This window comes from Carettochelys insculpta, chromosome 6 (genome assembly GCF_033958435.1).
Source record: "Carettochelys insculpta isolate YL-2023 chromosome 6, ASM3395843v1, whole genome shotgun sequence".
Classification (NCBI taxonomy): domain Eukaryota; kingdom Metazoa; phylum Chordata; order Testudines; family Carettochelyidae; genus Carettochelys; species Carettochelys insculpta.
In genome coordinates, this window is record NC_134142.1 from 33,955,441 (window position 1) to 33,977,541 (window position 22,101).

The window sequence follows — 22,101 nt, forward strand, 5'->3', positions numbered from 1 at the left end:
AGACCAAAGGGATATTGTGACCTAGATAGTGGAGCTCATTAGGGACCTGTGAATTCCAGCTCTTCTGAGATAGCATGATAGAGCCTTTAGGCAATCAGTGAAGAGTTCTGCTTAACAAGTGAAGTGGATTGGAGATCCCTGGTTAAAAAGTGAAGGTAGGATATGTAACAGTAAAATAACAATTGTATGACTTCAGAATGAGGCTCACTGCTATCAGAATTTTAACAAGTTTCATTAGTACCTGAACTGAATCAGGACTATAAAAATGGCATCTTCTCACTAAAGGAATGTACCTCCTGACTATACACTACATTAAATTTCCACTTTCTTACTTTGCATCTGATGAAATGGGCTCCGGGTCATTAAGTCTTATGCTTAAATAAATGTTAGTCTTAAGGTGCCATGGGACTCCTTGTTTTTGCTGAAAACAGACCAAACACACCTACTTTTCTGAAACCTAAAACCAAAATAGATATGGCATGGCATAGGATTCTATTTTGATTTATACAGCAACCAAACTTACTAGGTTTGAGAAACACTGGACTAATGTGAATCAGAATCCAATTGCCTTTCAAATTTCAGAAGGGGGCTGCAGTTGGAGAAAAAGCCCACATTTTCACTTGCAAATGGGACATTTAATAGTTAATGAGACAAACTAATTTGCCCATTTTGCTGAGTCACTTTTCAGAGAACTGTACTCTACTAGCTTTTAATCATATTTACACAATATTAAGCAGGCACATTAAAGAAACAGGCACAATAGGTCTGGTGTGATTCTCATTTTGATAAAGACCACTGTAAAGCAGCTGCAGTGATGCAAGCATGAGCACCAGGCACAATGTTAGGAAACAGGGCACAACCCCCAAATTGGCAATGTGTTCTATACTTAGAATTCCCCAACCACTTATGAAGTATTAACTCTTCAGAAACTATAACAATCTAAATATGAAATCGCCTTGGGTACTCCAACTTCTCTCAGCACCCAAGTGAGCATACCTTTATGATGGATGGAGTCTTACACCAGAATCACAGTAATATTCAGATTACTTCTGCCACACTGGTAAACCAAGTGCCAGCTTTGGACAAAAGCTAGGCATCAGATGAGAACTGGTAATTCACAGCTAGCAGCCAGGCCCATTCACTTGTGTATTCCTATGCAGGATTGCTAAATGTAAAGAATATGCTTGTAATCTAATGGGATGTTGCTTGAATTGTTTGCATCTATTTATATCCTGTTAGAAAGAAATAGCAAACATTTACATTGTAGATACCTCTGTAATGAAATAACCCATCAAATGAAAGAAATGATGGACAATACATATGAAGAACTAACAGGAAAGTGCTAATTCTTGCACATTTGGTATGTGTTCATTGTGTGTGATGATTGGAGGTCAGACTCTAAATGCACTCCTCTCTCTCTGCCATCAAAGAGCATGTGCAGTAAGTGTGAACTCAAGGAGAAGTTCCTAATCTCTGGACAGTTTGGATTCTAACAGGCAAGAATAACTGAACAAGAAGACTGAGAACCCCCCCAAGTTATTCTTAGTAGCCGTAAGACAATTTTGGGAAACTGGTGGATTACTACATCCCTGCTACCATTTGGAATTAAAGACTGATTCCCCAGTCTGCATATTTTTATCTTTTAATACCCAATAATTAACTTTTCTGTAGCTAACATAACTTCGGTTAACAACAAGAAGTCCTGTGGCCCCTTATAGACTAACAGATATTTTGGAGCATAAGCTTTTGTGGGCAAAGACCCACTTCATAAGATGCATGAGTGGGGAGGGGGTTTCAGGGGGGTATTTAAAGAGTGGGGTCCCAGTAAAAGGGAAGGCCAGAGCTGACAAGGTCTATTCAGTCAGGGTGGAAAAGGCCCATTATCAGCAGTATGTATTCAAGAGAGGAAAAACAAGTCACATCAGACAGGGGGATATGGCCCATTGTCAGGGTCTAATGTGGAGCTGTTAACACCCACAGAAGACAAGCTGCTTTTGCAAGGGGCCATCCACTCCCAGTCTCTGTTTAATCCTTGGTTGATGGAGTCAAATTTGCAAATAAATTGCAGCTCAGATTTCTCTCTCCATTTGATTTTTGAAATTTCTTTGTTTTAGGATTTATGTCCGTTTATTCTTTTATGTAGAGACTGTCCAGTTTGGCCAATGTAAATTGCAGTGGGACTTTGTTGGCACATTATGGCATATATTATATTGGTAGATGTGCAGGTAAAATGAGCCCCTGATGGTACGGTTGATGTTAGGTCCTGTGATGATATCACTGGTGTAGATACGTGAGCAGAGTTGGCAGCAAGGTTTGTTGCAGGGATTGGTTCCAGGTTTAGAGTTACTGTGCTGTGATCTATAGCTGCTGGTGAGAATTTGTTTAAGGTTGGCAGGCTGTCTGTAGGCGAGAACAGGCCTGCCTCCCAAGGTCTGTGAGAGTGAAGGATCATTGTCCAGGATGGGTTGCAGATCGCTGATGACGTGCTGGAGAGGCCTTAGCTGGGGGCTGTATGGGATGGCCAGTGGTGTTCTCTTGTTTTCCTTGCGAGGCCTGTCTTGTAGCAGGTGGCTTCTTGGTACCTGTATGGCTCTGCCAATCTGTTTCCTCACTTCCTTAGATGGGTATTGTAGTTTGAGGAAAGCTTGGTAAAGGTCTTGTAGATGTTTTTCTCTGTCTGATGGATCATAGCAAATATGGTTGTACCTTAGTGCCTGGATGTATACAATGGATCATGTAGTGTGCCCTGGATGGAAGATGGAGGCATGTAGATAATCATAGCGGTCTGTGGGTTTTCAGTTTAGGGTGGTATTTATGTGACCATCGCTGATCTGCACAGTAGTGTCCAGGAAGTGGATCTCTTGTGTGGACTGGTCCAGGCTAAGGTTGATGGTGGGGTGGAAACTGTTGAAATCATGGTGCAACTCTGACTTCAGTTAGTTTACTATAGAACTGGCTGTTAGTGCTGTCTTTGATATGAGATCTAGGATGCTAGCTGACCCCTGGTGAGTGACTAGTCTCTTGAGATTGAAGGTTTTACCCAATGTGTGTGTGCGTGTGTGTGTGTGAGAGCAGAGTGCCTGTGACTCAGTTTTAAGACTGCAGTATTGTAGTACTTTAAGCATTCACATTTGATACAGTCTAACAATAGAACAAACCACCAGTTGGCCCTGCTTTTAACAGTCTGCCTTGAGAGAAACACACTCAGTTTGTCAGCCACCCCAGCTAGTGTGATGGCTCCCAGTTGCAAACTCAGTTACCACAGGTCAATTGCACTTTAGATCTTTCAGCCCTGGCAGTGACAGGAGAGATAGGTCAGTGGTTAGTGCAATGGCCTTGTAAACCCAGGGTTGTGAAGTCAGCCCTTGAGGGGGGGGCCTTTCAAGGTCCTGGGGCAGGTAACATTTAAAAAAAAAAAAATCCAGAAGATTGGACTCAATGAACTTTCAAGGTCCCTTCCAGGTCTATGAGATATGTATAGCTCCATGTTTCTGACAACACTTGTAGCTAATTGTTTAATACACCCACACAAAGGAGGGAAAAAAGCAAGCAAATTACTTACACAGTTAAAGCAGGTACGCATATATGCAAAAATGAGTTAATTTAAGGTGTAAATATTAAGAGGCTTCTATAATAAGCAAGCCCTATATGTTCTTTAGAGTTAACACAGACTAAACACTGCCAATCTCTTGCTTATGTCCAGTAAACATGCCCCTCCTCCCTCAGAGTCCAAGCAACATAGAGTTACTGTTCTTAGTTATTAGGGGTTGATATTCCTCCACTTCATTGTCCTTTTAGTTGTAGACTTAGCTGGCAGGAGGAATTCACCTGCATGATTCCTTCTCATGGTGGGGAGGGAAAAAAAACAAATGCCTTTTGTCTTCTATAGTCCTACAGTAATCCATCTGGTATTGATGAACCTTTCTGTTGGGCAGGATGTGACACCTTTTGTTACAGAATGGAACTTCAAAATGTTTCTCTTTCTGCTGACTTACATTCTCAGAGGCTTACAATATAATCATTCAAATATTACCTTACAGTAGGGAATACAGAGGTTATAAATGAGATAGATGCATGCAGCAACAGATTCTTTTAATTCTCATACCTATTCTAACAATACTAACAGAAAAGGTGAGCCAAACAGATTCCAGCTACATATTTCAATATTCCTGAGGCACGGGGACCTGAGCATGAGAGGGCACTCAGCCCTCCAGCATCACAACCAGAATCTAAATAAGCTGTTAAATGCGCTTACATTCCATGGCAGTGATGATGATTACAATGATGATTAATCCTTTGGTCTCCTAGTGGAGTATAGTGCCTCCACAGTCATTCTCCATCTCTTGTGATCCTTTGCAATAGTCTTGATTTGGTCAATGCCAGTAATGAGCCATTGATGAGGGCACTCACATATAATTGTGGGAGATCTGGATTCAATTTCCCCCCTCTGCCTGAGGTGAAGAAAACAGTTTCTTCCTTGGCCAGAAGGGTACCCTAGACATTGGGTTATAGGCTATTCTGAGGCTGGTCTTTCTAAATCTCTCCTGGTGAAACTGGTCCCCACTGTATGTAAATAGTTATTAAATATACCTTTCAGCAAAGGTACAAGAATTTGGATCTCCCACCTGTTAGAGAATAGCTATCTATTCATTAGGACTCTCTTTCACCCAATGCACACAGAGAAGATCATCTGAAAAACATCCATTTGTTATGATGTAGGTATGCTGAATATCACTAAGCTTTGGGTGCAAGTTAGATGTTGAGTTGCAAGCTGCTGTCAGGATTTGAAGCCACCCTGCATCTGTGTAGGTGCCTGGCAGACTTTAACAGTGGAAAATCAGTCTCTCAGGGACTATGGGCAACATGGGGTTACAGATTTTGTGATGGACAGTAGCAGCTAAAGATCGGTAACAACGGAAACATATCATACAAATAAAATTTTATTTTATATCAACAGTATATAAAGGGGAATATGTTTCTGCTTCAAACAAGGAATATATTCATAAACTATATTTGTAGGAAATAAATATATACTAATATTCAATAAGAATGTACAGTATCAAAAGCCATCCTTGAAAGACAGATATGACACACTTCTGTCTCAATGCTGCACTTCAGAAGAATACCAAAAACTTATTTTCCTTGCCAAACATTATGAAAAGAATCCTTTAAAATGCTCTCTGAATATTAACTGGAGACTTGCCTGACACTATTGTCAGATAGCAATCTCATTCTTTACTCACAAATACTTCTAGTATATGTTCTAACCACATGTAAAAGTGAAATGTATTCCATACTATAAGACACAGATTTTTTAAAACTTTTCCAGCTACCCACACCAAGCATAAGCCTGTTAGTAAGGAGGGTTTGTTCCTATTTAATTCTCAGCTAACATTTTGCAAAATGCATTTTATAGTACCTCTAATGAGGTAAAATCATTTCAGGTGTTTTACACAACAAAATAATCAACGCATGGCAAAGTGCTGTTTTAACTGTTTGATGAGCTGTTGTGTATCAACGTGATCTGGAAATGCTTCCTTTGACTTCTGAGCTGCTATATAACTCCTCTGGAGATCTCCAACCTGCAAGACATACAAACACTCTAGTCACAAACACTGCAGAACTTATTCCATGTGCTCTAGGCAGCACACTTTTTTGATGCCATGACAACCCCTCCACTAATATCCAAGTAAACTGGTCCTGAAAACAAACAAATACGTTTGATACAGGCCTAAATCCTCTAGAAGAGAGAGCCTCTGGATAAAAAAAAAAGACAAGGTGCTACAGGAGATGTCTATGTAATCTGTGCACCACAGAACACAGCAGGGCGATGACCTCTTCTTCAGAAAGACCTTTAGAGAGGATTTGAGAATAGGCAGGCTGGAGTACTGGCTAGAAAGGATGATTGTATTGGGTGTAGGGGTTATGTTAGAAGACTGCATTTGCATCTGGTCTGCCCTAACTCCTGTGAAGTTCCCCTGTTCACAGCCTATTTAAATAGGTTTCATAGAGAGACCAGGATGAGGATATGATCATTAATTAGTAAGTATGGCAAATCATACACTTTAAATCATATACACTTTAAATCTCATGCTTTACAACGGAGAGAGTATATTTAAGAATTAGTGGGTTATTCATACCTTGAGGTGTGCACATAACTCTAGTTTTAGTGGGAGTTGAACTGCCCACATAGCACCTTCAAGGTGAAGGCAGAAGCAAAGAGTCTCAACTTACTTCTTCCACTGGTCCTATTAATGACAGGTGACACCACTCCCTCTTTCACCATCATATAAACCCTAGATTTTTATTCTCTGCTCCAAATCTGATGAAATGGGTCTTGCCCACAAAAGCTCATTACCTAATAATGAAATTTGTTAGTCTTTAAGATTCCATAGACTTACTTGTTTTTTTGCAGAAGCAATGAGCAATTTCTACTTGCTAAACATTTTAAGACCCATACTCACTACTCTTTAATATGAAGGAGATTGTCATAGATAATGGGCATGAACTTAAGAAAAAAGTTTGCAGAAGTTAGCTCATATAGCACTTGATTCTTCTATGTAATCTATAACAAATGTCACACTCATTTCCAGTTTAGACCAGGATAGCTCTCTGCATTTTCCTTTTAAACTAAATAAAAAAGATAAATCAGCAGTTCAGTAATTTAAAGTCCCTTCTGACACTTTTAATAAAGTTTAATAAAAAGCAAAAACATCAAATGTACGAAAGCTAAAAAAATATTGTATTCCAAGATCGGGTAAAGTTATCGCACAAGTAATTTTAACGTTCTTTTCATTGTTAAGAAATCGTAATCTGATACCATTTTACTACTAAATATATTAAATGATCAAATTATACAGACCGCAAATGAAGTGAAAATTCTATATTTCAGTAAATTTATGCAAACCCAAAGAACTACCACAATTACAACATAGCTAAACATCTTCAGAGCAGATGCTTACTCTAAAAGGAATAAATTTGATTAATTTGAATTTCATTTCCTGTTCTTTGTAATGTAGACTTACAAACAAACAATCTGAAGAACAGACACTTTGCATTCACTCGTTTGGAATCTTTATACATGCAAACAAAACTTGTGGAACTTTCAGATCATAGAAGAAGAAGAAGAAAATAGTACATTACCTGGTCAGAGAGTGCTGCAAAATTAAAATGGGGCTCATACATATGAGGTGCTAAAGAGGACGCCGTCTGCAGCAATGCTCTTGCCTACATAATTAAAGTGAAGATTATATCAAAATGTGTCAGTGGGGGTGAAGAGAAAGAGAAGGAGGAGGAGAAAATATGTTATCTGGTCTATGCGGACATCATCTTATATCACCATAAATCTTTAATAAGAAAGTCATCTTAAAATACACATGAGCAATATTCACCACTGTATGAATATAATTTAATAGTACTGAAATTAATACTAGGCTTGTATGTGTTAAAAGGGCATAGCTGGCACTTTAAATAAGCAATTTAGTACTAAATACTATACGTTCCTCAAAAAAAAGGGCAGGGGGAGACTTTGGAAAAACTCATTTAAATTTCAACTGGAGCTGAAGACACTATTAAAACAATGAAAAATCCACTAGAGTATTAAGTGTCACTGAGGACCTTAAATCTAACCCCTTGAAAATGACATTTTTCAGATGTCCCTGGGAGTTTTATGGTTTCTGTTCACTTTGCTGTCAGTTCTCCTCAAAAAGAAAAGACTCTCTTCCCCCAAAATTCCAGACTCATAAGATGGGTGAAATAGAAATGAACATCTGATATCATGCTATTCCCTTCTCTCCCCATCCCCTGTGCATTTCCCCTGAAGCATTGTTCCCATGAGATGGCTGGGAATGAAATTGACAAGGGTTCAGGTCCCCTCAATGCTTACAGAACAGAATTCACCTCATACTCCACTCACTCTAGGCTCAAAAGAACAGACCAGACAGGGACAGAGGAAAGATGGTGAAAGGTTCATATAAACATCCAAACTCTCAAAGGATCTGGTATTCTGACTGGCTCAGTTGTTCACACTTTTGGAGAGCTGATGATCTCAAAACAAACCAACCCTCCTTGCAAGAAAAGTTTGGTTATATGTGGATTTTTCTAACAAACTGTTTGGGATTTTTCTGAAGCTACTGGATTTGAAAGTGTCACACTAAATACTGAACAGGCAGCCTAACAGCCATTGGAAGTCATCCTCAAGTGACCGGTGACTGGTAGTCAACCGATTGCAGTCAGACTGCGAAGTGGATCAAAAGGGCGATATGCTCTGTCAACAGAGAGCAGCCAGACTGCCCAGGAGCATTCTCAACAAAATGGCCAACTGGAAGCCCAGCAGACAGGGTTGCCTGGTGTCCCAAAAGTCCTGTCAATTGACAGAACGTCCCCTGGAACATCCAGACTGGCTTTCTGTCAATAGATCCCTGTTGACAGAGGCATTCTGCCCCACGGGGGAGCAGCAGAAAGTGGTTGACAGAAGTACTGCCTTTTGTTGATTTACTGTAGGCAGAATGTCTTGGGAATGTGGAAGCACTATGTGTTTTGTCAACAAAAGTCTAGTGCAGACATAGCCAAACTGTATTAATATACAGTGAGATGGAAGTAATGCCACAAATGCAATACAAATACATTCTATTTGTGAATACTTTTAGTTGAAACTTTGTGAACATTTCAAATATGACATACAGTAAACCCTTGAAATGTGCAATTTTGACTTGCACTTACAAGTTAAGCGCAACTCAAAACCCAGCTTCCCCCAGCCCTGGCTCAAACACCGGCCCCCCACCAGCCCCACGCAGCCCGGTTCAACCACCTCTGGCCCCAGATCACCCCCCCCAGATACATGACCCAGCTTCGGCTAACCCCAGTTGCCCACCTCCAGCCGCTGCTGCTCACACCCCCACGTGCACACAGCTCTGGCTCAAGGCCCCGCAGCCTGACTCTGGCTCAACTCCACCCCAGCCTTAACCCCCTCGACCCTTTCCCATGGCCCCAACCAACCACCAGGATTGACCCTCCCCAACTACTCTCCCCCAGCCCAAGGACTTACTTTTCAAAAGGAGCTCCAAGTGCTCCTGCTGCTTCCCCAGCAGCAGAACATGCATATTGCTGGGGAAAAAGGCTGCCCACCCAACTTACACGAGATTTGTGTTATGCCAGGGTGCATGGGAATGCAATGCTCACAAAACTCGAGGGACTACTGTACTCTTAACAACAATCTCTGTAAAATAGTTCCTTTTTTTGCCATTTTGAAAAAAATGTTATTAACTTTCAGGTTTAGCATCCAAGCTTGGCTTTTGAGTATGCGTTATAGTTCAATTTTCCATCATCCTAGATAATTTTGTATTTTTCATTTTTATACTTAAGATAATGTCATAAAAGTTCTGAATATTTCTGATCAATTTATCTTTGCTACTCATTTACATTTTGTCAACACCTATAATGTACCTTTTCTTTTCAATCACTGATCAATTTTCAGGTGTATTTCAGATTATACTGTTAAATATCTAATAGCTGCACATTTTCATAGGTTTATATAGGTTAGCAAATCTTCACTGTTACCATTACACAAAGTATTAATTAATGGAAAATGTTTGGTATGGATGTACAGTACTGACAAGATATATATTGGCATTAAATTTTAAAATATTAGCAGTTTAATTGACTATGGCCACATCTAAGCCATAATTTATGTATGTTGACTGAATGGGGAATAAAGTAAAACTGAACTTCATCTGTCACAGCAAAGACCATCAGGAGTGTATGTTAAATGTTACCATGGTGATTGCTAGGATACTTGTATAATGTTAGCTCTATAAATGACTTGCTGCCTAGGAACAGATTTACATAAGTACTGTATATTATTATGTAGTGTGCGTGAGAGAGAGAATATGTATACATGTGTATTGTATAAATCCATCAAACCAGTTTTGCTGTTCAAATGAAAGATTCAGTTGTTACCGAAGGCCAATTCTGATTTACTTTCCAACCAACGTAGGTCAGACTCTCATGTAATTTACATGCAAAAAAAAAAAAAAAAAAAAAAATCAGTAAAATGTATTTATTCTAATACATGAGGTGGGTGAGAATATTTTTTGGTCCAACTTCAGTTGACAAGCTTACATGGAGCTCTTCATATCTATCAAAGGTAATCAGTGTCACAGCTAAATACAAGGTAGAACACGTCAAACATGAGGAGTTAACACATTGCAAAATCCTTCAAGATGAAGTGGGCAGTTAAAGCCTCTACAGTCATAGGACAAAGGAGGGTTAAGTGTTACATACTGTTGTATTGTACAGATTATTCCAACAAGCAGATCATTGACATTCAGCTACACTTAGATTTACTTACAACATGCTATGGTATCTGTAAGTTCAGCTAAGCTCTCACTGACTTAAGGTGCATTACAAAGAAAGCCTTTGGGGAACCTATAGCCATGGGCCCTGCCTGGTGTGGGTAGGGGATGGGGGAGGAGAAGTGGCTTTGCATAGTGCAGTTCCCTTCCTACACCCCACTCTGTCTTTACACGGGCTTGCAGGCTCTACCCCCGTTACACCCACTGGCTAGGCATTGCGGCCAATGGCAGCAGTCAGGAGGTTCATACCAGAAAGTGTAGGGCAGCACGCAACTCCCCAGGCACTATGGCAGGTAGGCACCCCAATCCCCTGCCCCCCTCCAACATCCAGCTCCCAGCCAGCTCCTGCACCTTCCCTCCTACCAAGACCCCATATCCCCACCTTGCTTCTACACCCTCCTATCCAGAGCCTGCAATCCCACCCCAATCCATCCTCCCACAAAGGCACAATTTTCCTGTACAAATTTGCTCTAATATGGTGCACTTCCTTTTTTCCTTATTACAAACACGCATATATAAAGTGCAAAAAATGCTGCTAACCAGTTATGTTTAGGGTTCCCCTTATGCCCCAGGTCACTGCATATTCTTGTCTACTGTAATTTTTCTGTATAATTTTCCAATGGCTTAGCATGGAACATTTATTTAAAACAATGGTCACAGTCTAATATGATTGCTTAACTAAGAAAAATCTCAAGATAGCCTTTGTGATTACAATGCATAAATAAATAGCACTTTCTGTACACAATTCTACTAAGGCAATTTCTTCAACACCTATTTGCAGAAGAAATCATATGGCACTTCATAATAGACTTATATACCTCATCAAGTAGTATATTCCAAAAGGGCACTCAGCATACTGAGGTGATGAATATGGGATAAATTGGGTCTTCTAATTCAGGCCAGAGCATTTCTATCTTCCTTTACTTTTAAGCTACCATTTTACCTTCAGAAAACCTATTCACCATAACTGCTATTAGCAATTGCTGTGGAAGCATTGCAAATGTTGCTGTCTTCAAACCAGCCATTTGAGAGCATATGAAAACAGAGTCTAATGGTGCACGGTATGAAAATCAAGAGGTGCTCTCATTTGAGTTGAATTTTGCTGACAGGTAAACCATCTGGCTGATTTCTTACTCAAATGAAATGTTACTATAATCAAGATGCTAACCACAGAAGGTTCAAAGCAAGTATCTCAGGTAGCTTTAGAGCTTAACTCCTACCTGTTCAACATGACCCCTTCGCATCTCCAGCACAGCCAGGTTGTTATAAGCTTCTGCATGGTCATTATTATTGGCCAGGGTCAGCTTGAAACACTGGTAAGCCAAGTTCAAGTCACCTATTCCCTAAAAATATCAAGACAGTTTTCACTTAAACAGTTTGACTGTAAATTTCAGGCTAATTAGTTGTCTTTAAAATAAAACAGGATTTTTCTTCATCATTTGGATGTATTATTATAAACTAAACTGTGTTACTTTAAACAAACATACTGACAGAAACCTGAAACACAATTCCAGTATTTCTTGCCTTTTGTACCTCCCTCCTTATTTTGTGGCTTCTTACTTTAGTACAAATATCAATACCTCTGGTCTGGGACAGTAGGTGATTTGCTAATGTTTCATTTTTATGATTTAAGCTGATACAATGCAAGGTCCCCATGAAACTGCCGAACACTGAATAATAAGTGCATCATGGCTTTTAAAATTCAAAGTGTGTCAAAATGTATGCATTAAGGGCATTATCCTAATTCCAGTAAAGTCAACGGAAGCTTTCCCATTGACATAAGTTAGAACACTGTCAAAAGCTAAATGGTATTTAGAAGCTTACACCCAGCCAGGTAGCTAGAGAGAAATATATCTGATGTGAAATCCAGTTTGTGATATTCTCCTCCACATGAAAGCATTTTACAATGAACTATCAGAACTACAGAAAATTAACAAATTAGATTATAATTTGAGTAGTTTTACTAGGCAATTACCACACATATTTGTTTAAGAAAGCAATTTTAACTGAGATGAATCTTCTTAGCCACAGCACATGCTTTGCTCTAATTCCATTAACTATAAAAATTGTTAACCAATAGCATGGAGCAACCTAGCGCTTTGTCTAATGGGAAGCAGATTGAAATCGGTCATTTTAGTCTAACAGATTCGCAACAGAACAAGATCTGCCAAGGTGGTGTTGGAGAGTCAGCAAAATGTGATGGTATGCCACACTAGGGCCGTGTCTACACTAGCCAAAAACTTCAAAATGACCATGCAAATGGCCGTTTCGAAGTTTTTGGCAAGTGTAGACACGGCCTAGAAGAATGAAAGGTACTCTTTTCCCTGTGGTTTCTTCCTGTTTCGAACTGGTAGTAAACCCTCAACCCAACTAAATACGTGCTGTGCTTTATTATGTACGGCCAGACTTCCACACTGTGTTTTTTGCAATAGGCCTTTGGGTTTATCATACCAATTTGCTTTGCTTCAATGTTCTTGTTTTTTTCATTCAGTAAACACATTTTTTGAAAAATATATTAATTTTTTCATACCACAGCCACGTGCCCCAAGTTGTACCAAACATCTGCTGCCTCCTCCGCATTTTCAGCCAAAGAAAGTGAACGTTCAAGGGAGGTCAGTGTCATATCATACTGCTGAGCATAGAAGCAACAGAGGCCCAGATTGTTAAATAGTTGGCAGTTATAAACACCCATCTGCAGGAGACGTCTAGTTCAAGAGAAAAATAATTTAATGTTTTTAGATTTATCACAAGCATGAATTTCTTTCTAAATGGGAAAACTATCCACCCAACAGGATTAGGGGTGACTAAGTATATTACATAATAATGGCTATGCCTACACTAGGGGGAAACTTCAAAATGGCCATGCTAGTGGCCAAATCAGAGAATTCTAATGAGGTGCTGAAATATTCAGTGCCTTATTAGCATGCTGCTGGCCACGGCATTTCAAAAGTGCCTCATTTCACTTGCGCACAGCTCTTTTACATGGGGGTCCTTTTCAAAAGGACCCTGCAAACGTTGAAATCCCCTTATTCCTGTTAGTTGATTCTTCATGTCATCGCTAGGTCTCCAAAGAAGGGTGTAAGTGTGTGAACATATGGGCTACATCTACACTAGCACACTACATCGAAGCAGCCTATTTCGACTTAAGAACATCAAAATAGGCTACTTTGACGCGTATCATCTACACATCCTCCAGGGCTGGTGCCATTGACGTTCAACGTCGAAGTAGTGACGGAGAGCGTCGAAAGGAGCCACTCCAGAAGGAAATGAGGAGCATCCACACACACAAGCGCTCCCCGTCAAAATAAGGGGCCAGCAAAGCCCCAAGCCGCTCCCTTAAAGGGCCCCTCCCAGGCATATTCGGCCTGCACAGCACGAGATTCACAGAGCTGACAACCGGTTGCAGACCCCATGCACGCAGCATGGACCCGCAGCTGCTGCTGCAGCAGCCAGAAGCCCTGGGCTAAGGGCTGCTGTACGCGGCGACCATAGAGCCCCTCAGGGGCTGGACAGAACATCTCTCAACCCCTCAGCTGATGGCTGCCATGGAGGACCCCGCTATTTCAACGTAGCGGGATGCGGATCATCTACACACGCCCTACTTCAATGTTGAACGTCGAAGTAGGGCGCTATTCCCGTCTTCGGATAGAAATAGCGATTTTGACATCTCGCAGGCTAATGTCGATTTCAACATTGAAATAGCTGACAGCACATGTAGACGTGATGCGTACTATTTCAACGTTGTGCCAGCTACTTCAAAGTAGCTGGCTAGTGTAGACGCATCCATGCAGAACCAACACCAAAGATATTCCTAATACTGCTCACTCCACGTGTGTGGTGTGGAGCTTTTTAATTTTTACAAATTGTTTTTAAGAAAGACAGCCAACGCTTTGCTTTGCCTTCAGAGTAGGTGTCTTTGCCCTACATCCCAAAGTTTCCTTCAAGATATTCAACCGGTCAGTTTTAATTCTGTGGAGCCTGATTCTGGGATGAGAACCCTGTTAGCCATAACTCATTAATTAGTATCAATTGAGAATCATTACAATTATGGTTAAACATTAAAAATAGGACCAGGTTACAATGTGCACATATTGTCCTGATATTGGTGTAGGGGCTTCTTCACATGCTCATGATACTTAGCAGCGTAAGGCTGGTGTCAGCTAGTAGAGTTAGAGCAGTCTCCCTATTGCTGTAAGTTAAAACTGGCAACAACCCTGACCCACAATCAGCCTAGGAACAGTGAGGACACATGTCTGCAAGACAACCTGTAGCCAAGGAGTTTTTCCAAAAAGTTTTCTAGTGACTTAAACCTTCAAGGTGGAGTATGCCTCCTGCATACAAAATCAGGTCCCCTTGAGCTCTCTCTCATTCATCAATCAAATACTCACCATTTTGATTCACTTTTCATTTTAACATTCATCTTACATATTAAGTGCTTAAATGTAATTTTCATATTAAAATTATAGAACGTATTAGAACTGGTGATACAGGCAATATTCTCCAATTTCTTAGACACCTTTGATTCCTACACTCTACTGTTTTCTTTGGCACTATCAATGTTCCAAAAATTCTTTAACATTAGCTTTACTTGCACATACCTGTAAAACCGCAGTGCTATCTCAGGTTGGTCTGAATAAAAGTGGTTACTGCCAATGCACGCAATAGCTTCCACATGAGTGTTATCTTGTTTTAGGACTTCTCTGTAGTATTCTGCAGCTAAGGGGATGTTATTCATTTCCTGAATATCAAAAATAGAAAAAATAAATATTTTGCAAATGGTAGTAACCTTGCTTTTATCGCCTTATTAAAGTCTTAAAGTGCCACAGCTTTACACAAAGCTGCTAACATCCTACCACCCGAACAACTTGATTGAATACAGTCAAATTAAAACCTGTTCTATCACACAATAAAACTGTAGCAAATTAACCTGTGCAAACTTACAAGTCTTTTAAACAAGGAAATTATACTATGATCATCCAGAAACCTGGATTAGATGAAAAGGGGTAGACTGTCTCTTCTTCTAATGCCTAATGAAAAAGTGACAATAAAAGATGCTTGGTACATATGTCCCTCCAGGCAAGTGCGGAAAGCTGGACAGTTGTATGTGATGGTACAAATCTTAGTTAATTAAGCTATAAATCTGAAGTCATGTGATAGCCCAAGGCTGATTGGTAGAGAAGCAACAACATCTTTCTGTAACAATGGTGCAGAGAAATATCTAATGCAGACTGCAGTATGAAAATTCACAAGATGGCTGCAAAACGTTAGTAGAGAATATGCCACATTGTATAAATCCCACTTTCTCGAACTGTGTTTAAACATTCAGATAGGAAGATGAAAGAATGGGATAATATTATTAGTGCAGGTGAGGGAAAAATTATGGCTATTAGACAAAAATGGGTGACTTCTTTATCCTTTGAAATAGATTACCATTTCAATATCCAAGGCAAACATTATAAAACACAAGTATCAGAGAGGTAGCCGTGTTAGTCTGTAGCTTCGAGAACAACAAGAAGTCTTGTGGCACCTTACAGACTAACAGATATTTTGGAGCATAAGCTTTCATGGGCAAAGACCCGCTTCATCAGATGCGTGCGTGGGGGTGGGGTGGTTTCCGAGGGGTATTTAAAGTAAGAGGGAGGGCCAGAGCTGACAAGCTCTATTAGTTTGACAGACTTTCTGTAACATTACCTGGTTTTCATTAGTAATGTTGGAAAATAATGTGGTGAATTTTTGATGACCTTGCAAGCATATTGAATCTCTGGCCCTTTTTCTTGTATAAGAAAATACCCTTGTTTGCATTGGGGCAGCGCAGTACATGCATACCTCATAGATTCTGGCAATCCCACAAAGAAGGGTCACTTCTCCAGGAAATCGATCTAATCCTTGCTTGAAAAGATGTAAAGCTGTCAAAGGCTGATCCAACCGAAAATACACCTGAGCAAATAAAACGTGTATATAAATGTCAGATATTGATTTTCATGATCAGATAGCTGTTTGACAGAAGCAATGCTACCTCCTGAGAGGGGGAAGAAACAGCAAGAGATACATTCTTCTTTTGATGCAGAAGTCATTATCTCAAATAGAATTGTAAGAGCATGTAGTGATGCTAAAAATGTGACAGTCCTCATTATGTGTGTGTGAAAATTATTCCTGGAACTGTACAAGACCCACAACAAGACATTTCCTGTATCAATATTTATATTTATTACTTATAACATGTGGCCTGGGACCCATAATTCACAAAACTAACAAAAAAATCAATCTGCACTGAGAGATTTAAATGATGTCACCTTAAATATTTTAAACATATTTTTATCCTGGAACATGAAAGTGACCACATTTTGAGCCTCCTGGAAGGAGTGACTCTCAGGAGAAATTTGAAGGAGAAAGAGCAGAGTTCTGTTTAAGTACGTTTCAGAATTCATGAAAGACAACAAATGGACATATTGAACCCTTCTACTCTGGCCAAATGACAAAGCATAGCACAGGACAGTGACATTTGCAAGCTACCTCATACTGCTCTGCCAAAATGTCTCCAGCTGCATTAAGACAAGACAATCTCTTAAAGGCAAAAGGGCAGTTCAGTCTCCATAGCCTGTCAATCTTTAGTGTCTGTGCTTGCAATACCAGTATGGTACTGTGATGTGGAGACCTATCCTATAGGAATTACTGGAAAGAGAACATCAACTGATGTCACAAAGACCATACAAGCAGTACTTCAGACTACTGGAAGGAATCACATTTGAATCCATTACAGAGAAGAAAAGCCACATTCTACATGGATAACTCACGTCATTCAATTCCCCAAGCTGAATGATCACTCCTATTCAAACAGGAAAGTGTTTCGGCTTGAGAGTAAACCAAGACCTAGAATGCTCAGTGGAATTACATCAGTAAATAGCTTGATTACAATATACGAACAATGAAAAAAAATAGCTACCATTGGTATTCTCATTTAACAGATGATCAAAAGTAGTAAAACATCAACAGTGCATTACAAATTAAAGACATCATCACAGCACTTCTGCTTTTTGGGATCCATGCAGGGAATTCTGATTGTGAATGATCGCATTATGATGCTCAAATCCTTAATTATCTCTATACAAACAATATATATGGTGCTTTGCACAAACACAAAGGGCAGCATTCTTTGTGGGAAAAGTGGCAAGGGGGTATTTTTAGTGATCTAACTGACAGCAAATATTTCTTAATTAAAAAACTGACCGTGGTAAAATTACAATTAGAACAGGAGGATCAGTGGAATAAATGTGCCTGATATTTGCTATCATCTTCTATATTAAGAAAAATAATTCTGTCCTGGAGAGAAGGAATAAATGAGATTGAAGCTAGCTGCTGTTTTTTCCCCCACTTCCCATTGCTAGACCTTGATTGCACTAAGCAACAGTATCAGTTAGGCAATGGGATGTGAAAAATCTATTCCTAGCACATTCCATCTGTGGACGTCACACGTCTTGTATCTAAAGCAGCCTTCAGAGCATTCACTATACATTTCACTCTATAATCAGTACAGTAGCTTCAGATGGACTTAATGTCTGCATTAAGCATGAAACTTGAAAGCGATGTCTCCACTGTATGTCATGCTCATTTTCCTTTAACATCTTTAACATCTGAATTCATTTTATTATTTTGCACCAACCGCTTTCTACATCAAATCTCTCTAAAGAGATTCAGTAGAGGATATATAGATGACAGAACATATGACAGTGGATATAGCTTTTAATCAGCAAGAGATTGGGGTGATCACATTACTCAATGTGGCAGACATAAGAATGACATAGGTGAGTTACCCTAAACAAACACAATAAACCCTTCATGCACACACACACCTTCATGTATCCTATAACTTCTGCACCATTTTAGACTGATTTCTGAGTCTTCCCAAAGCATTGAGGGGTAAAGCCTGAGGTCTCATGTAAATATCCACGAGTTATCTTTGATCTAGCTCAAAGTTGCACAAACTGGGGGTGTGAGAGACCCTTTGTAAGAGAGGGTGCAGTGCGATAGCCTCCCACCCTTCAGCTTTTGGGGGAGGGGAGCTGATTGTGCTGGGACAGTCAGGGAGAGGGAGAGGGCACACCTGTGGTGCCTGCCCCACTGCTGGTCTGAGGCAGCTGGTTCCCAGCAGCGGGAGCTGGGCTGCCTGGAGGGTGTCCCGGCGCAGCACTCGGGCTCCCCACATGGCACCGTGGCTGGCCCAGCCCCATAGTGCTTACCTCTTCCCCAGTAGGAGCTGCTGCTCGTCCAGCACCTGAGCCCCCAGCCAGCACATGCACCCACCTGGATCCCTCCCTGGAGTCCTCCCACAAGTTGAGAGGGAGGGAGGGGGGAGGCCTGGCTAATTTCAGAGCCAAAAAGGGGTGGGGGGCACAGCATAAAAAGCTTGCTCACCCCTGATCTAGCTAACTCAAATAACAATGGTAGCGAACCCATGGCAGCAGAGGTTAGTCACTAGAATAGGCTTGTAAAGCTCACGCAGCCACGTACTCACACCATTTTTACCACTCAAGTGCCTTGTTATTCTAAGGGCTTGTTTATATGGTCAGTTAGTGCACAGCAAGCGAACATATAAAGCTGTCATATGCCAACTGGCCATGTGGACCCTGCACTATAAGTTCTGCAGTGTGCTGTGACACGAGCTTGCTGTGTACAAACTGTGTACACAAGTCCTTTGAGTGCAAGTTTCTTAGAACAGGCCTGTCTCTTTTTGCAAGGTTGGAAGCATACCTAGAACATCATGTGCATGACCATAAGCAACAATTGTGGTATTTGAGCTATGAAGTTGGTTCTTCAAAAAGTTTTGCATGTCTTTGTTATCAAACAACTTTGTCAATGTTAAGGTCTTTCTGACTGCTACCAATACATTCCTCTTATTCTGCTGTCAGTTGAAAAAACAGTCTCCTACACAATAAATACATCTCATTATTTCTTATCTGTACAGCACTGTCTGGGGTTTGCTGGTAGACAGAACATAAAGCAGCGGATGATAGCATCTCTGAGACTTTCAGGAACACCACAAAGAAATCTGGTATTTAAAATATGCTCTTCTTTTTGTAAAGATTTCTGCTAAACACTAATTATCAAAGCTACGCAGAGGTCATAGTCTGAGATATATGTGTTGTCGCTTCAGGTTTAAGTGATCTAGTGAGACTTTTATTTTCAGTACTAACTTGTATTTCCCACACCATTCTGATACTAAAGAATTGGAAAAACCAAGATGTTGGGCAAAACATACAACCTCATCAATAATCCTTTAAAATAAAGAATTAGGGTTTGTCTACACTACCACCTTCCTTCGAAGGAAGGATGGTAATTAGGGTGTTGGGAGTTTACTAATGAAGTTCTGCGGTCTAGCCACGACTCACCTGCCGGTACTTCGAAGTGCCAGGGCAACTTCGAAGTCCCTTTACTCCTCCGGCATATGCGCCACGACTAGCCACGTGCTGGTACTTTGAAGTTTTAAACTTGAAGTTGCTGCAGGGGGGAATTTGCTTAATGAAGTGCTGCGTATGCACAGTAGCACTTCATTAGTAAATTCCCAACACCCTAATTACCATCCTTCCTTTGAAGAAAGGTGGTAGTGTAGACAAGCCTTCAGTCTCACAACACTTCAAAAATGTTATAGCATGGAAATCTGAAAATACTTTGTTCTATTTGTGTCAGTTCTGATGTGCAATTTAATTGCATTTTGAAAAGATTGGTTTATTTCAATACCTTTTTAAATGGAACTGAAAAGCTACAAAATCTGAGAAATATATTTTAAGTTGGATAGTCCCGAATCTGCCGACCCCTGGATTTTCACATATATATAAGAATTTCAATTTATTTGAAAGCAGGCAGATTTCATCTGATTTGAGCATATCTACTTACCTTTGCTAAATACAGTATTGTATCTACCATGTCTTGTTGCTTGACAGCTGATTTAAATTGCTTTTCTGCTTCACGGTACAAGCCTAACCTAAGAGGTAACAGATACATACAGAAGCTTCTTCATTCAGCAACAACATAGCTTACTCAAACAAAGCACTCTTGACTAAATACAAATTAAAAAGAACGCAAAGTGCCAATGTCAATGTGTGGGTGTGGAAAAAACATGCACACACCTGCTAAAAACATCCAGATTCAAATATTAAGAAATTCCAGAATTGCCTTTGTAACCTTAATTTGGCCCCTTTGTGCATATTCACTGACAGTCTTTTGATCACATGCTTTCCCCCTCTCCTAAGACTCCTGTCTCATTCAGTATGCCAGATGGATCTGCTCTGGGAGTACATCAGGGTCATGTAGTAGAAGAGATCTGATTCTAGAACCCCATCTTCATTATTCCAGAACTTGGAACATATGTAGTGAGTGAGCTGGGGACAGTAGAAAGAGAAAGAACGGTCTCATTATTAAGACAGTCAAATGCTGCCTAGGGAAATGGGGTCTACAGTATCTCTGTCTCTGCCACAGAACCCAATATAGTAGGCAAGTCACTTAAAACAAACTTTTCAAAAGATAGTCACAGTGCGTTCCTGACTTTCTTCAGGAAGATCTCACTGGAGAAATAGTGAGCACTCATATATACAACACACGTCAACAGGTCCTGATCTCTGATCATACAGAGTGCAGTATCACAAAACCTCATGTCCTACTGCCTCAAATTGGGCATCAAAAATTTGTGGATCCTTTTGACTTTAACATGTGCTCAGTTCCCCATCCGTAAAATAGAGATGATAACCTTCATTTCACAGGTTGCAGTGAAAATAAATCCACTCATATTTGTGATGCCCTCAATATTTGGCCATCAAGCTTTTGGTTTGAAAATTTAAATATAATTTTGGAACTTCTCCAGAAAAGTTCTGCAGCTAAAAGATGTGATTAAGTCTGCCAACGTCCGAGGAAAAAGGAGAAGTTGTTTAAAATTTGGCTAAGTTACAAGTGACAGAAAACAGGGTCTTAGAGGAGAAAGTCTTGGGCAACTTTAATAATTGATGTGATCCATCCTGCATATAATTTTGACAAATGCAAGGAGGGAACTCCAGTGCTCAAAATGTTAGTCTCAACATTATCTGAGATGAAGGAGCAGGGTCTGATCACTTAGTCATTATTGCTTCCAAACTGTAGTCTTCCTCTTTAATTGAATATATGACGACAAAACCCCTCAATCTTGGTTTTGGTGGGTCCTGCTCTTTTAGGCAGACTGCCTGCCTCAGGTGCTCACAGCAGTCCTCCATTTAGGCTCTCTCTCAAAAATGGCAGCTTGCTGTTTGTTGAGCTCTCTCTCCATTGGCCAGCATGGAGAACAGTGGGGAAACCTAATTCCATAGTCTCTTGGGCCTCTCCAAGTGGTACAGGGCAGGAAAAATCCTTTTTCCAAAACCAGTCCTGTTCCTGTACTGTAATGTGGAGAAGGTTATGGGTAGAAGTCACACCTGCCTCCTCCTCCACGATCCAGCCCCAGGTCCCTGCAAAAACAACTGCCTGAAAATGTCTCCAATAAGAGCCACATGCCAGATATAGTTCCCTGGGCTACTTCCTCACAGCCCTTCCCAGCAGCTTTTTTTACACATAGGTTCTTCCTTCTGATACCCGCCTGCATGTGTTCCTCCCAGATCCTTCACTGAACCTTCTTTCCTTGGCTCCTTACACACCTAGATTGCTGCTACACTAACATGGTTCCATGGTAATGAGGCAATTCGAAGCAGGCTAATGAGGCACTAATGTGCATATTCAGTGCCTCATTAGC

The 22,101-nt window shown here is 40.4% G+C and overlaps 1 protein-coding gene across 5 annotated transcripts in view; it reads right to left on the bottom strand.

The window, feature by feature from the left end:
• Positions 1 to 4,961: 4,961 nt before the first annotated feature.
• TTC8 (tetratricopeptide repeat domain 8) overlaps positions 4,962 to 22,101 on the bottom strand; it is a 65,420-nt gene continuing 48,280 nt past the window's right edge. For all 5 annotated transcript variants that reach the window (XM_074998763.1, XM_074998764.1, XM_074998765.1 and 2 more), the window contains 7 exons: positions 20,244 to 20,331; positions 16,179 to 16,289; positions 14,951 to 15,090; positions 12,883 to 13,057; positions 11,573 to 11,695; positions 7,144 to 7,227; positions 4,962 to 5,582 (listed from right to left, as the gene is read on the bottom strand). In XM_074998763.1, coding sequence (XP_074854864.1) covers positions 5,466 to 5,582; positions 7,144 to 7,227; positions 11,573 to 11,695; positions 12,883 to 13,057; positions 14,951 to 15,090; positions 16,179 to 16,289; positions 20,244 to 20,331 — 838 coding nt within the window. In that variant the 3' untranslated portion in view covers positions 4,962 to 5,465. The remainder of the gene's footprint in view (positions 5,583 to 7,143; positions 7,228 to 11,572; positions 11,696 to 12,882; positions 13,058 to 14,950; positions 15,091 to 16,178; positions 16,290 to 20,243; positions 20,332 to 22,101) is intronic.